This window comes from Chelonia mydas, chromosome 5 (genome assembly GCF_015237465.2).
Source record: "Chelonia mydas isolate rCheMyd1 chromosome 5, rCheMyd1.pri.v2, whole genome shotgun sequence".
NCBI classification, from domain to species: Eukaryota; Metazoa; Chordata; order Testudines; family Cheloniidae; genus Chelonia; species Chelonia mydas.
Genome location: NC_051245.2, coordinates 47,337,261 through 47,352,435, shown reverse-complemented (window position 1 = coordinate 47,352,435; position 15,175 = coordinate 47,337,261). Strand labels below are relative to the sequence as shown.

General features: G+C 42.2%; 1 protein-coding gene across 9 annotated transcripts; it reads right to left on the bottom strand.

Annotated features, from left to right (window-relative positions):
• Positions 1-678: 678 nt before the first annotated feature.
• Positions 679-14,934, bottom strand: ENC1 (ectodermal-neural cortex 1). 9 transcript variants are annotated; one of them, XM_043547623.1, is made up of 6 exons: positions 14,610-14,934; positions 13,464-13,562; positions 12,011-12,096; positions 9,670-9,732; positions 7,420-9,232; positions 679-3,723 (listed from the first exon to the last, which is right to left on the bottom strand). In XM_043547623.1, the coding sequence occupies exon 5, from the start codon at positions 9,218-9,220 to the stop codon at positions 7,451-7,453; it is 1,770 nt and encodes a 589-aa protein (XP_043403558.1). In that variant the 5' UTR covers positions 9,221-9,232; positions 9,670-9,732; positions 12,011-12,096; positions 13,464-13,562; positions 14,610-14,934; the 3' UTR covers positions 679-3,723; positions 7,420-7,450. The 9 variants fall into 9 exon arrangements, with proteins under 9 accessions (XP_043403558.1, XP_043403559.1, XP_037758945.1 ...); XM_043547624.1 differs by having other exon boundaries at positions 13,476-13,562; XM_037903017.2 differs by lacking the exon at positions 9,670-9,732 and having other exon boundaries at positions 14,610-14,933.
• Positions 14,935-15,175: the final 241 nt, after the last annotated feature.

Sequence of the window (15,175 nt, the reverse complement as noted above, 5' to 3'; positions counted from 1 at the left end):
TTCCTTGGAATCACAATGGGTTGACAAGTGTAGAATTATCCCTCCCCTAGGCAGAAGAATGGGGCCATTGGCCGCAAACCTTGGCAGTACCCTGGGATATGCATGCATGGGTCTCATTGCGGGATGGGGGCCTCAGTTTATAAAAGAGTTTGGATCCCCAAACCAATAGCATTAAAAATATTTTATAGCACAAAAAGTAAGCTTAGAAATTCATAGGCTGTGCTGGTGTAAATAAGAGATTTTAGCTCAGTGTATGCGTCTGTGTATATACACATACAAATATATACATCTTAAAATGCTTTATACAGATCCAGGAACTTTTTTTCCTCAGGAACTATTCTGGAAGATCTGACTTGTCTAATTCTGTTCTAGATTCATATTAGACCCTAAACTGTACTTCAAAGGCCAAAAGAAATCATGAAGGCTTGCATTTCCTGCTGCTCGTTGTTTTAAAGCTCTCGTAGTTTTACCTATTGAACTCTGAGATCTAGATCATAATAAAGGGGCCTAATAGAGCAAAGGGAACAGTCCAAGTACAACTGAAGCAGAAGTTTAAACAAACCAGTAAACTACATATCAAGGATGTCTTTTTATGAAAGAGATGCGAGTTACAAGGATAAAAAAAAAAAAAATGGCAGGCAAACAAACAAACCCAACCCTCAAAGGAACTACTCATTGAAGAGAAAATCTCTAATAATTTATTGACCTTCAGTTTCACATTGTGAAAAAAAAATGCAGTTTTACAAAACCTTAAAATATAGTAGCAAACAGAGACAGAACATAGACATTTTCCTTCTTCACTTGTACAGTTTTCTGTTAGTATGTGAACCACAACTTCAATAGTCAGGGAAGGGGCATTATTCAGCTCTAATCACTCTTATTAGACAGGTGTCAGGCCTAGAGAAAAGGGTCTACACAATTATACCAGAAGTGGAAGGCTGTCCTTTGTTATAAGTTTCTACAGCAACCAGCCTACAAAATAAGAAGAACCTTCCCGTCCTATGCCAAGGTTTTTGTGTGCACTCTGCTGTGAATTGCATTTGCTTCAAAGTGTGGGATGTTTTGCACGACTGGAATGGTCAAGTAGTAAGCCAGAATTCCCACATCAATTCAAAGAGCAGAAGCCCAGAATATTCCCTGCAGGGCCCGAGGCCCACCCTGACTTCAGTTTCCTTCAGCCTACACAGAGGAATTAATCAAGCAGTTGAAAGCACACCACAACTTTGAAAACAGCTGCAGAAAATTCATCCCACTTTCAGAAGTTACATGGTATTAGAAAACAGATTTTTGTCAGAAGCTAAATAGCAATGTACGGTGCAGCTTCAAGACAGAACTATATATATCCCTTCATCCAATAAAGAAAACGGAGGGCTTGATCAGATATACCTTTAGTCAAATGAGTCGTCTCATTGGACCCAACACTTCACTTCCCTGTAACTTGTGTAGCCACAGACACCTATGCGAGGAGGAGGTAAAACGTGACTATTTGGATTTGGGAGCATTTTACACCCACATTGCACAGGTGTGAATAACTATCCCACCTACAAGGCAGTGGAGAATCCAGCCCATTTACTTTACTGGGGCAACTCGGGCTTATAGGAAGGTGCTCTACCTAAGAAGCATGTCTATCGTTTAAAGCCATGTAGAAGAAGGGGACTGATGTTTTAATACTTCAACAGCTCAACCTAACCTAGTGGAACTACAACTGTAACTCGTTTACTACATAGTTGTGGAGTCCTGTTCATGTCAAACCTTGGGTCACCCTTTAAAAATTCTTCCCTTGTGAGAAAAATTTAAGGGTGATCACTGTAAACATTTTCAGATGGTAAGCTTAAAGAGCACAGTGACTTCACCATCATAGAGAGAAATGCAAACATCAACATTATCACTTTTGTTTTTGCATGCATGCAACTAAGAATCTTTTATTTATACTGCAGCAGAATACTACAACCATGTTGTTGACCACATCATTATTAAGTTGGGCTCAACAGACTTATGAAAAACACAACACGTGCTTCACAATGAAATCTGGCAAGGAAAGCACCTGTGAAACAGAAGAAGAAATGAATGGGTTCATACCCGACTCAAGACTAGCCTGAGCAAATAAAATGGGCATTCTTTTTTTTTAATCCTTTGGTTTATCATGATTATATTTGACATTTCTCAATACCAAAGTGTCTGAAGACTCATCTCTGGGCTGTGTGAAAATAAAAGATGCAGCAAAGTTTGAGGATTATTTTTAAGTTCTAGTTCTGCAATTTTTCATGCTTCATCGTAACAATCGTGCCACACCTTTCGGGTCTTTGACACCATGGCACTCATTCATCCCACTTCCGTGCAGAGAGGAGCCAATCCTGTCAGTGCAAGTTGTTCGTTTTTTTGTTGGTTTTTTGTTTTGTTTTTTAACTAGTTCACTACTAATCTATTTTGTTTTTGTGAGTCAGCCAGACTCCACTCAATCAGGTAAATGTGGTTATGGTAAATGTCCCATAGTCTAAACTCATAAATAAATAAATAAATAACTTTTTGGCCAATGCCTTTCTTGGGGCTCTGTGTACAGAAACCATCCCACAGCATCTTCTAGGTAATAGAGAAGCTGCACAAAGAGAAAGCTGTCTATAGTTTTGGCTAGTTCCAGATAAGAAATTGAAAGGCATGAACAGGCCAATGAAAAGGAGCAGGGACGCTATCTACAGGATAAACCACATCTAACCTGGGGAGTTGGTGGCCTGAGAAAGTGACCTCCATGGCTTCTTCCTTTAGTATGTGTGTAATTTAAGATCCTGCCTTGTAATCCTTCCATTTCCGACTGAGGAAGCCATCCCATCACTCGCTCCCACCTCCAACTATTATTCAACAGTTTTCTTTTTTGTGTGCAGCAGAGCGAGTCAGAGACCACAAAATGTGCAAAACAAACAACAAATCACACAAATCCTTACAACATGAAGACAACTGCAGGCATTGTTTCAGCATGCAAGCACTGAACAATAAATAGCTACATCTACAAGTAACGTAACAGGAATGGGACAGTTTAAGTCACCTATAAATACATGGAGGAAGGGAAAGAAAACATTTGGGGAAAATGAGTTCTTTTTAGTTCCCCACTATTGCAAAAACCTTTTATTTTTTAATTGTGCTGTTCCTTATCCAATGAAGGGTCACTCACTGCAGATAGGACAATCGAATGGATTCTTCAGACACTGCCTATAAACAAGTTCATTCCTGCAGCAGTACTCTGCAGTGACACAGCTGTATCTTCATTCACGGCGACATCTCACTGTTTCAGACCTGGCCTGCTTCCCCGGCAGCTGGTGCTGACACTTCAAACTGTCACAGTGAGAGGTGACAACCATTTCAAATTTCACGCACACACAATGGAGTCCATGAAAATCGAGAGTTGTAGGTTGCACAGCTATGGAAAGTTCTGGACTTTTTTTGTTTTTCCTTTTCCCCGTCCCCTCCCTTTAAGGTCTGATTAACACTGACATTAATCCACTATTACTAGTACAAGGAATCAGACCATAGGTTCATTCTTTCATATTTAAACCATGTGCTGATGCACCAAAGACAGTTTTTTCCTCCCATTCCTTCATGTCCAGGTTAGATAATTTACAAGGTGCAGATATTTTTCTTCAAACTCAAAGACTCTGAACAATTTTTCTTCATTAAAACCATTTCTCCGTAGCTGAGATTCCAAGTCTCTTCTCCAACTAACAGAGCAAACTAAAAAAAAAAGGAGGGGGAGAAGAAAAGATTTACAGGATTCTCATGAGACAATATACAATAAGGTTTTCATTAGATGTCAAAGAAAAACTAAAAGCCTTTTGTGCATCTCTGTGTAATAACTAATCACAGATAGTAAATAAACCAACCACAACATTTAGGTCAGATTCTGCCTCCTTTACTTGCCTGGCCTTACTCTGCAAGCAGTCCCAGAGACTCCAATAGGGACTAGCCATGGAGTAGAGTAGTACTTCGGTGTGAATCTGACCCTTATAAAATAAAAGGTTAAATAGCATTTGGTCGACAGTGCTGTTTTTGCAACACACTGCTTTTCCTGTTCTCAACAAATGGGGTGGGAATATGCTTAAAAAAAATGAAAACAACCTCATGCAACTTCTCTCTTCCAGAAAAGCCTCAAAAATTATTAGGACAACCAGTTTATTCTACTCATGGGCCCTACTGAACTAGATCAGACTGATGTTGAAGAAAGAGCTGGGAGGGAGCCGGGAGGTTGGGTTCTCCTCTGTTCACCATGAAGAACTCTAAATTGAATTTATTCACCATAGAGAAAGTGGACATATTAATCCCCTTATTTAAAACTTCTCTGCTATTCATTATGGCAGAAATCTGTCTCGCTTCTTTTCACATGACAATGCACCATGCCTCAACAACTCCACACGGGAGTCTTTTCCAGGAGCTGATTATTCAGTGAAAAATATAGCCCTTGGATACTGAGATTTGGCTACCATATTTAATTATGAAGCCTATGTTAAGTGCAAGTTTCCAAACCAGACACCAGCCTCATTATTACAGTAGCTTTAAATAGCACAGCGAGAATTTAGGGTGCACATGCAGAGAGTAACTCTTCTGAAGCCAATGTAGTTAATCTGAATGAACACAGATATGTGCAGGAGAGCAGACTGTAGCCCTATATGGTCAGTGCCGCAATGCCCAAGAACAGCCGGGTATACTCACAGCCTGAGCCTGAAATCTCTTTGTCTTTGTGGGTTTAAGACAGACCCTTTTCATTATTTCCAATGTAATTTTTTGCCATTTCTTATTGCTGATTAGCGTCGCCTAGACATTCTTCAGACGAGTGTGTCATTTTTTCCCTTCTTGAAAGGTATATCTCAACACTGAAGCCAAAAATTATGTTTCCTGTCATGGGATGATTAACCAAAAAAAACAAAACAAAAACACACCTCTTGCAAGGAGAAAATAAAGCTAAACCTACTCAAAAGAGCAAAGTTTGAAGGAAGAAACAAAGCAGACTAAAATCTTCCTAAGCTGTGGCAGGCTGGGGCCACACAACACCATGAAAACAGAGGATAATCAGAAGTAATTTCCTTCTTGTCCCTCCCACCCACTGACAGAACAGTGGGAGTCAGTAAAAATCTACTGGCTGGATGAGCATGCCGCACTAGAGTGGTTTCAGTTTACGGTTGCATTCATCCCGTTATCTTACGGGCTAGTGAGGCTAAAGTAATGGCCTTTAACAGGATATCGCAAAGCAAATGAAAGCCTTTAGTGCCATTATATTCGGACTCCTATTTTTCAGGAAAAAGCCCCCTCTGTTTCTATGTGCTGTAAATTTTAGAACAATGAAGTCAATCTTAGGAAAATAAAAGTCAGTATTTTTCTTGGCACAGATCCTGAGTTTGGCCATTCGTTACTACTGTTCTGATAACACTGAGCCCTGCTGAAATGAGTAATAACAGAAACTGGCTGAATGGTATGGATTTAAAGATGTGTTCCCAGCTTTCCGGCTAGCAAGGAAGTAGTCTCAAAGAAGCCTATTTGCTCAGGTTTTGAGTTATCGGAAGTGTGTGATTAGTCTCAGATACCCAGGATATGATCAGTCTCCAATGTTTGCAAACGTTGGATGGAATCCAAAACTCTGTTTTTCTAAGACTAAGTTGTGGGTGGAGATGGAAAAGTTACAGGTGGTTATTCAACTCAAAGACCAAAGTGTCATTGAAAACATGACCTCACTACATTTCCTACTAGATTTCAGCTCTGAGTTGCTACTCTGCAGTGGCCCAAAAATGCACTTCTTACTTAGTCAAAATTCCTATTCAGCTCAAGGGGAAACAGCAAGATGAGGCCTCAGCACACCACTGGGTGAAAAAATTCCACAACGATCCCCAAATTATCAGATTTACCCTGTTACAAGGACAATCGGGTGTCCTGCTATTTATTGCAGGAGCCAGCCAGCCATCTCCCTGTAGTCCAGTTGCCAATAAAATCCTGTCAACATGACCCTTCCGAAGAGCTAGATGCTATGAAGTCTATAAAAGCAGACTGGTATCATTATCTTTCTGAGGTATCTACTTTGATCTGGAGGTTCTAGGTTACTGCAAAGCTGATTTAATTATTTTAAACTGTTTTTCCTTCAATAGTTTTTTGCAACCTGGCTGGTTTTATGGTTACATTATGCAGTATTCAAATCCCTTAAGAAATTACTACTCACAAGGCATGGCTCATTTAGGCAACAAAGGGTGCTTCTGAGGGTTAAACATGCCATCAAAATGTGTTTGTAGCCATGATGCTGCATTGCAGTCTCTCAGAAAAAACTGAGCAACACACACTAAAGCATAGTATTTGTAAGTTTTAATGCAAAATAACTCAAGTAAGAACTCTAAAAAATATCAGAGACTTAACTTAAGTGATGCAATTCAGGAAAAGATTGGGGGAGGGGGGGGAATAATGAAAAATCAGATTTAGTTTGAGACAATGCCTAGCAAGTTAACTCTGTTTTGTTTATAAACTGACATTAATATTTTGGGCTGCTCAGATATTTTAGTGGTTTTCCAAATGAAGAAACAAAAAGTAAAAAAGTGGAGCCACATAACCAGCAAAACAAGCAAGGCCAAACTTAGACTTGCCTGTAAGAAGTTGCATGTGGTGTGAGTTTGGCCCATAATGCTTAACTGTAAATGAGATTGCATTTGCTTTGAAACACTGCCAAGTAATTATTTGAACCACAGTATTACTGGTATATTGGAGTGACATTATATATAGTCAGACATATAAACACAACTTTCCTTTGAAAAACAAGCGCTTTAAAAGTATATTTAATGGGCCCAATTCAAAATTAGCATAAGCAGGTGCAATTCTATTTACTTCAGCTGTTGCAGGAGGGTTGACTTGACCCAGTGTGTTTGTGCAACACCTTACATATCCACTGGTAACAATGCAGCTGCAGCAAGATTGTTCACACAAACAGAGAGCTGTCCATTTGGACCGAGTCACCACCCTGCTGCAGCTCATGATTAGAGGGTTAACAGAAGTCTTTTTAGGTTCTCATGTTGATTGACCAGTTCTGTATAGTTAAGGAAACACCACCTATCCCTAGTAGGTTAATGATTTATAACTGATTTTGTCATAATTAAACTATATTTTCCCATCAGCATCAGACCTAGTGGAAATAACATATTCAACATCTAAACTGGGAGGCAAAGTGATCAATCCAGTGAAGAGAGCATGGTACGGGGAGCCAAGCAATCTGGGTTCCATTCCTGGCTCGGTCACTAATTTGATGCATGACCTTGGACAAGTCACTTAACAGCTGTGTGCCTCAGTTTTCCTTACTGTAAAATACAAATAATTTACTTACCCTCCTTTGAGATCTGTGGATGTAAAGCACTGCGAGTGCTAAGTACTATTATATTTGTATTCATAAGTCTAATTTCTTACCTGGCAAGCTGCAATCGCAACACACACACAGTTATGAGGGGAGGTGTTTCCATGTGCTGACAAATGCTGTGGGAATTAGTGAATAGGGCACTGTGGTTATGCTGTTCCATACATCTAATGTGGGATCATAGCAGTCCAATGTTTTGCATCTTTGAATCCCAAAATAGCCTCCCACTACATATAGTTTGTTTCCAGATGCTACTGCATGGCAGCTCATTCGCTTAGCTGTCACATCTCCCACCTTAGTCCACTGGTATGTTTCACTGTTGAATTTATAAGCTGAGCATGCAGAGAATTCAGTATCTCCACCCATAATAAAAATCTGGTTACCCAAAACAGCTGCAGCTGTGTAGCGCCAGGGCTGGGGGCAGGTGGCTGGTACTGTCCATCTATTTTCACATTGATCATAACATTGAACTTTGGGCAGCTTGTCATGGCTAACACTGGTGCCACCAAAAGCAAATAGCTTAAGCTTTGCACTAACTACAGCTGCATTGCTTACTCCTTCTCGAAGTGGTGCAACCATTGTCCATTTGTTGGTCACAGGGTCATACTGTTCTACTTGCTTTAAGGATACTGAAGGGGAAGCTGGAAGGCAACCAGTTGCTGCTGTGTGTCCTCCTACTACATACAAACAGTGTTTGAGTTCAGCAGAACCATGCCCAAACCTAGCTACCAGCATGGGGGCAGCCTTTGACCACTCCTCATGAAGAGTGTCATACACCCAAACATCTTTGGAGACTCCGTTTTCTGATCCCCGACCTCCAGTGATATACACTTTGCAGCCAATAGCACAAGCACTGAACTCTTTCCGTGGACTTGGGATGTCAGCCTTTGGAATGATCTCTTTTGCCTTTTGGTCCACCAGATACAGCTTGTCACACATAAAGGTTTGGCCCCCCAGAAGAAACAGTGCATGGCCAGTTTTACGAGGTCTGGCACACAAACTGGTGACCACACCATCATTCTGTAAGATCTTTAGCTTGCATCTTATTGCTTCTTCTACTATATCTTTGCTTTTCCTTTGCTTAGTGATAAGTTCTTCCATGGCTACATTCTCCATAAGGTAGATGGCTGGCAAGAGAGCCAGTCTCACAGTTTGCAATAGTTCAGGGAGATAACAGTGGCGCTTATTCAGATCATAGTTAACCCAGTTAATAGCTGACTCATATACTAATCTTTCATCTTCAGTTTCTAGTTCTTCACTGGAAAGAAGCTGCACAACCATGTCTTTTGGCAGCTGGAGAAAATCTTCAGTTTTACTGATGGTTTGGAAGTTGCTAAGACACATCGTCCAAGAGAGTTCATAAAGCTTGGTGCACTGGTGAGCATCTGACAGCAGCAGCATGCCAAGGCAGTTGGTGGGATGAAGGTTCTTCTCCAGAAACTCTGCACAAGCATCTCTGATATCCTGGAATTCTAGCATGTCTCCAGCCTCTAGCAGGGACTCTGCATTCTCTTCATTGATGATAACCCTGGAGGAGTATGCATAGTCCAGCAGAAGTTCTAAAACTTCTGGATGAATAGAATTATGAAAATTGACTTCACTAGCCTGGCTCTCTTTAAGTCCACCGCTGAACATTGCTTCAAAATAGCGACTACATGCAGCTAGGACAGCTCTGTGGCAAGGGAATGACCTGTTGCCAGCATGGAGAAGTACATCTGTAAAAAGCCTTTGTTGGCGTAGAAGGTTCAGGTGAGTAAGGACGCTATCAGCATATGATGATTTATGGAATAAGTATATGTTTATAGAGCCAGTGCTGGCTCTAGACTTGCGATTCTCATGCATGCTGACTGACATTTTCTGCCACACCTAAAAATAAACAAAAATTAAAGAAGATTAAGGGTTCTCATGACAAATGTTTATGACATACTTCTTTTAATTAAAAACAATTATATGCATCCCTGATAATGACTGTAAGCAGGAAGACTGCTCTGAGCTTATTATAGACATGAGAGGACAACGAATTGTATCTACTTCAGTGTATGTTTATTTTTTTCCCCTGATAAGTTTCTTAAATGACATGCCCCACTATTATTGCCCAAGAGCAGATTTACCTTGGGAAACCTGATCTCCAACTTTCATGACAATAGTAGGCAAGGAAGACAGAGGAAAAATAAGGACGGAGAGCTGATTTTCTCACCCCTCCCCAGTGTAGCACAGCTGATTCATCACATACACACACTCAAACACACTTGAAACATTCTCCTGCTTTGAATCATAGTAGGAAGAGCTACCGGAGAGAATACCTCTTGGAATGTAAAAAAACTGCATGGGAGAACAAGAATGTACTCATTCCATTTTGATGATTTCTTTTGATATAATGGTTCCATATCCAACAGCAGGGAGTGGGAAAGATAAGACAGAGACACATAACATTGCAAGGATATTGTTACATGACCAAAGCTTTATTACAATATCATGGCTAAATATTATAGAGATCTACATCTTGTATATCTCCAGTGGAAGCCTGCTACTGGGTGACAGTATGTGCTTACAGTCTTGGCAGGGTAATGCGATTGTACTGTCTGCTGATATCAATGCAGGACTGCTATTCTGCAGTCCCCCTGAGTTAGGCTCTCAGAGCACAAGAGTCTGCAGTTGTTGGTTTGGGGGTGGGAGGAAAGAATATTCTACATTGCTACCCCGTCCTTTCAAAACCAGGGCTGTTTTGCTCCCATCTTAAGGGAAACAAGTTATATGTGACCCTGGAAGGATTCAACTGCCCTCCATGGTCCCTTCCAACCATTTGCAAGTTTATGTATTTCGTATGGGCCAATCTTCTGGATTAAGTAAGGCAAGTGGTTGGCCCTGAATTAAACTGAACTGATGTGTGCTATGGGGACATATCAGGGACACAGGCTCTAGATTTGCATCTACACAGATCCATTGACCAAATCACACAGGTGACAGACTACACAGCATCCACAGAAGTTACTGCAGACCAGGGGCTGCAGTAGCAGCCATCATGAAACAGCTTCACTGGTGCTCTACAGCCTGGATAGATGGTGGTGGGGAAGAGGTTTGGTGAAGGAGTTCAGCTTCTCTGATTACCATGAAATTCCCCTCCCCATTTATATTCCTGAACATATACTTCTATGCTGCTAATTAAGACATCATTCCACTTCCACAGGGTTCATGTTTTTTAGAGGAAAACTTTGCCCATTGCCCTCAGACCAGTGCTCTGATAAAGAGACGATGTAAGAATCCAAATAGCCTCAGAGGTCTGTATGTCATTCTAAAAATCAATACAATATTCCTTTCATTCTTTTGGAAATCATAGGCTAGAACTCACAACAGAATAAAAACCTGATTTTTCCAGCATTTAATAATATTACATTTATGTCTGCGAAATTATAGACTTCTCATACACCTGCTCATGGATTGCTGCATACCAAATAACCTGTGCTCTGCTCCAAGCAAGCAGCAGTATGGCATAGCTCTGCACAAATGGCATATCACAGACAATAGGAAGTTTATGATTTGCCTTTGACTTCATGGTCATGCTCAAATAAGCACCAAAATACTGCAACCTCTTTCTTTTAAGCTGGAACTTAATTTCCTAATGATTATCATCAGGACTTTAAAGAAGGAGCAACATGGGAAATACATAGGGTTTGTCTTTATCAGGCCTGATCCAAAGCCCACTAAAATCTATCGGAATCTTTTCAGTTACTTCGGTAAGGTTTAGATCAAGCCCTCTTCATTGTGACTGAAAACATGAGCTGCACAAAGTACTTTGGACCAATGTTTTAGGTTAATACAAGTAGCCAAGTATGCTATTAAAATGCATGCAACTACTTTTACATGGTAAGTATAATTGCAATACCCATTAAATATAATTGCATTACCTGACAAATAATCATCATTCAGAGGACATTCAAGGGTCACATACACTAATCCAGGACTAAATGTACCCATTTACCCTCTTGCCAAAGGTTAAACTGAACATGTACCTCAATTTCAGATTTGTTGTGGCTACAGAATTACACAGAGGATCATGGCTCTGCGTATTGGTGCATCAACAGTTTAGATGCAAAAGTGGGAAGATCAACCCTCATTTGGCAAACATTGTGGAGCCAGATTTTAAAACCGTTACAGGATTTTGTCATTTCATAAGTTGTTATGATTCAAATACACAACATTCTGTATGTTTTTCTGGATTGGTCTGTCTCACATGTAGGGCCCAATCCTGCAAGAGGCTGAGTGCCTCCTGTGGGGTGTGGAGCCACCTCAGCTTCCAGTCTCTGAAGTCAGTAGGAGATGCAGGCACTCAACATCCCCAGGCAGCATTTAGCGTTTTATAGGATTAGGACCTTCGGTGCTCATCCTAACACGAGCTACATGTGGACAGATCCCTGCACTCTTGGGCATCCCCAGTTAAGTCAATGGGGGACCAAGCAGACACAGGGATCCCCCCTGGGTGATATTCACTGCAGGATGGAGTCTTTGATTGCAAGTTCTTTGCATCCGGGACTATGTATCCCGCTGTGTACTGCTGCAATGCTAAGCATACCAACAGCACTCAGCACTAAATAATAATAATTAAAAAAAAAAATCACAGCAGCATTGATAAAGAAAAGTTCAAACCTTGCAAATATAGGTGTGTTCTGATCCAGAGTGGTGCTGTGAGTTCTCATGAGTTGTGGCTGCACAGAACCATGCAGGATCAGGTCCTGAACACAAAATAAGAGCTAAGAAACTAGAGTTATCCCTATGTTTGAGAATGGTGAACTACAGACCCTATGCAGAGGGGTAGGACAGAGGTAGGAAAGTGCAGATCACTGCATGTTGCCCAAGCCCACCCACAGCCCTACCAAGAAATACTGATCTCAGCTGCAAAAAGATAAAAACCACTGTGAGACTTTTGTGGCATAGGGAGGTTCAGGGTTTCATGTCATTTCTGTTTTGCACACAGCAATATCCTAAAAGACAAGGTCTGGTCTTTCAGTGACCAAAGCCATTTTTATTAATTACTTGCAGTATTCATATATGTTCCTCTTTAGCAAACCTTAACAAAATCATTACCTGTATCATTCTAAAGTTGCCTTTTTAGAAGAATTCAAGGTGTGGTAAGTCACATTTTAGTAAGCTAAACATATTTCCTCAAACAGAACAAAGATACACACTGTATTTGTACATCTTCCCCCTCAAGTCCCACACTAGTTTTTGAGTTATTCTACAAGTCAATATGTAGAGGCAAAGCACCATTAAAAAGGATTCCTTATAATTTACTAGCAAAGTAGTGTTTTTGTGAATAAATGTGGTTTGTGATTGTTGAGAATGCAATTTGGGCCAAAATGTTAATAAGTATATTCAAACCTACAAAAATATTCAAACAGACATCTCTGATTTCTCTATTTGTTTCTGCAAATTATGCAAGCCTCAAACATTTCAGCAGAGGTAATTCACAGAGTCACTGAGCAAGTGTTCATCTTGAATAAAATGAGTGAACTCCCGTCAGGCAATTTTTCCTTAGAAACAATAACATTTGAATATAAAGGACAAATGGTCAGTAAAATACAAATCTATATTTATCATGAATCACTAATGAAACAGACATTGAAGCAAGGGATGATTTATGATGTACTTCAACCAGCTACTTGTCACAGCAACCTCAAATCTGGTAGTACACAATGTTCAACAACCTCTTGCCTTACTTCTTAACAGCTTAGGTTCTGAAGATCTCAGCTCAGTCAAATAAATTCTTTTTAAAGTGTTTTCAGTTATTTGCACATTTATTATGTACAAGATAAAACTTCCTCTCAGAACACTATAATCTCATCGGTTCTCCAGTGAGATACTTGGGAAAAAAATCACCGTTTCACGACTACCCACTGCATGAATTGATCCTTTTCTCAGCTGCTAAGTCTGCAGTGATGCCCAGCCCCTCTTTAACACTCCACAGTATAACCCATTGCACAGAAGTTACATGAAGTGTAAATCAGGCTATCACTTATTATGCATTAATTTTTTGTACAGTTCCTGGTGGGTTTTTTGCCAAATGCAGACCATTTCAAAATGACTGTGTGATTGTACACACCTATGTACCTACGTGCCTATATGCTTGCTCCCCTTCAATGTAGTATCCGAACACCTCCCCAGTATTTCAAATCAGAAATAGTATCTGTTTCTTCCCAACCTGCAGAAGAAATAACTTAATTAGCTTATACAGATTTCTGTTTTATCTTTGTGTAAATGAGCATTGTATTGGTTGTGTATGAAAAACTTCCTAAAAGAAAGGATAGAAGAAATGGGTTTTGCCTTTGATTCTGAAAGTGGTAAAGTCCATGGTCATTCAAATTCTGGTTACTCAGACTTATTAAAAAAGTCAACTGATATTTCTTATGTGTATTTTCCAAATTAGTCATTTGAGAAATTTGAAAAGGAAACTACAATAAATCAATATTTAAGGTTAGTATCTAGTATTACAGGACGCAAGTGTTTCTATTTGCCAAAGACAGCCACATACCAGAAATATCTATCCACCAGTGTTGCATTTTCCTTCAAAAGGTTGCAATGGGCACATGGTGCACAAACAGCGGGACCTGCTTCCAGAAGTGAACACAGGATGCTTACTAATGCACAGAATCTATCATTTGCGTGGTCTGATGTTACCATCAAGCCCACACAGTCGTTCAATATTCAATTAGAGATCGATACACAGACTCAGTTCATGTGTAGAGTAAAAAAGCTATGAGGCTGCTGAAAATGCGCCCTGACAGCGAGATGAAAATATCTCCCAACTTAACAGCCTCAGTGCAGTGATGCTTCATTTTGCAACACAGACAATCAGCCCGCCAGCTGATCTACGCAGGGAACAAGTTGCACGAAGTCTGCTAAGCTGGGGGGGAGCGGGGTGCGCTCCCTGCCAATGCACCTTTTCAGCCGCCCGCAAGGCTGTCCGTGGCAACGGGTCCCGCACCCGGCTCGCTTCGCTTTGGAGTGAGACTCAGGGCGATCCCTGCGAAGGGAGAGAGGCAGACTAGCGCAGTCCTCCCCTCCCCACAGCCTCCCCCTTCCCGGGGCTGGGGACGCAGACGCGCGTCCTGCCCGGAGCGCCCCGCCAGCAGGGAGAGAAGAGCTGCTGTTCCCCCCCGCCCCGAGTGCTGCCCGAACACCCGCCCGCGGACCGGCAGCCCCGCCAGCCCGCCCGGCCCCCGCAACAGGTCAGCGCGCAGGAACTTACAGCCGCGGCGCCGGGCTCCCTCCTGTCTCACGGCCGCTGCTCAGGGCAGGCGAGAGGCTGCGGGAGCCTGTCCCGTCCCGCCCCTTCCCCGGCGGCCAGCAGCCTCCGGCTCGCTCCTTCCTCCCTTCTCCTGCCGGGCCGCGCCGGGGGCTGCGGTGCCTCCCCACTGGAGCCCGGGCTGGGGGCAGGAGAGCCGCGGGCAGCCGCACTCGGGCCGGGCGAGCGCGTGCGCGGAGCAGAGGCGGAGGCGCTGTTGCTGCTGCAGGAGGCGGCCGCTCGCCGGCTGCTACGCTTTGCAGCGCGGGGAAGCGGGTATATGGGCTGCGGCCGGGAGGGTGGGGGGCACATATGCAAAGAGGCTGAGTGACACACGGGGGAGGGGCGGGGAGGAGGACGCGAGTTAACGGAGCCGCGGGGAGGCTGCAAGCAATGCTGTCACATGGGCCAGCGCGGGGAGGGACACAAAGGGAAGAGGCTCCGCGGCAGGGTTGGGGCACCTCGCCCAGCCCGGGCCCCAGGAGGAGCCGCGCGACATGTGCGCCCAGTGTCCCTAGTGAGGAAGGCCA

Coding starts and splice junctions, on each gene's coding strand:
- ENC1 (XM_043547622.1), bottom strand. CDS start 9,753: ATGGAACCATTATATCAAAAGAAATCATCAAAATGGAATGAGTACATT. Junction 9,233..9,669: donor GTTTTTTTACATTCCAAGAG/GTATTCTCTCCG, acceptor GTTTATTTTTAG/GTGTGGCAGAAAATGTCAGT.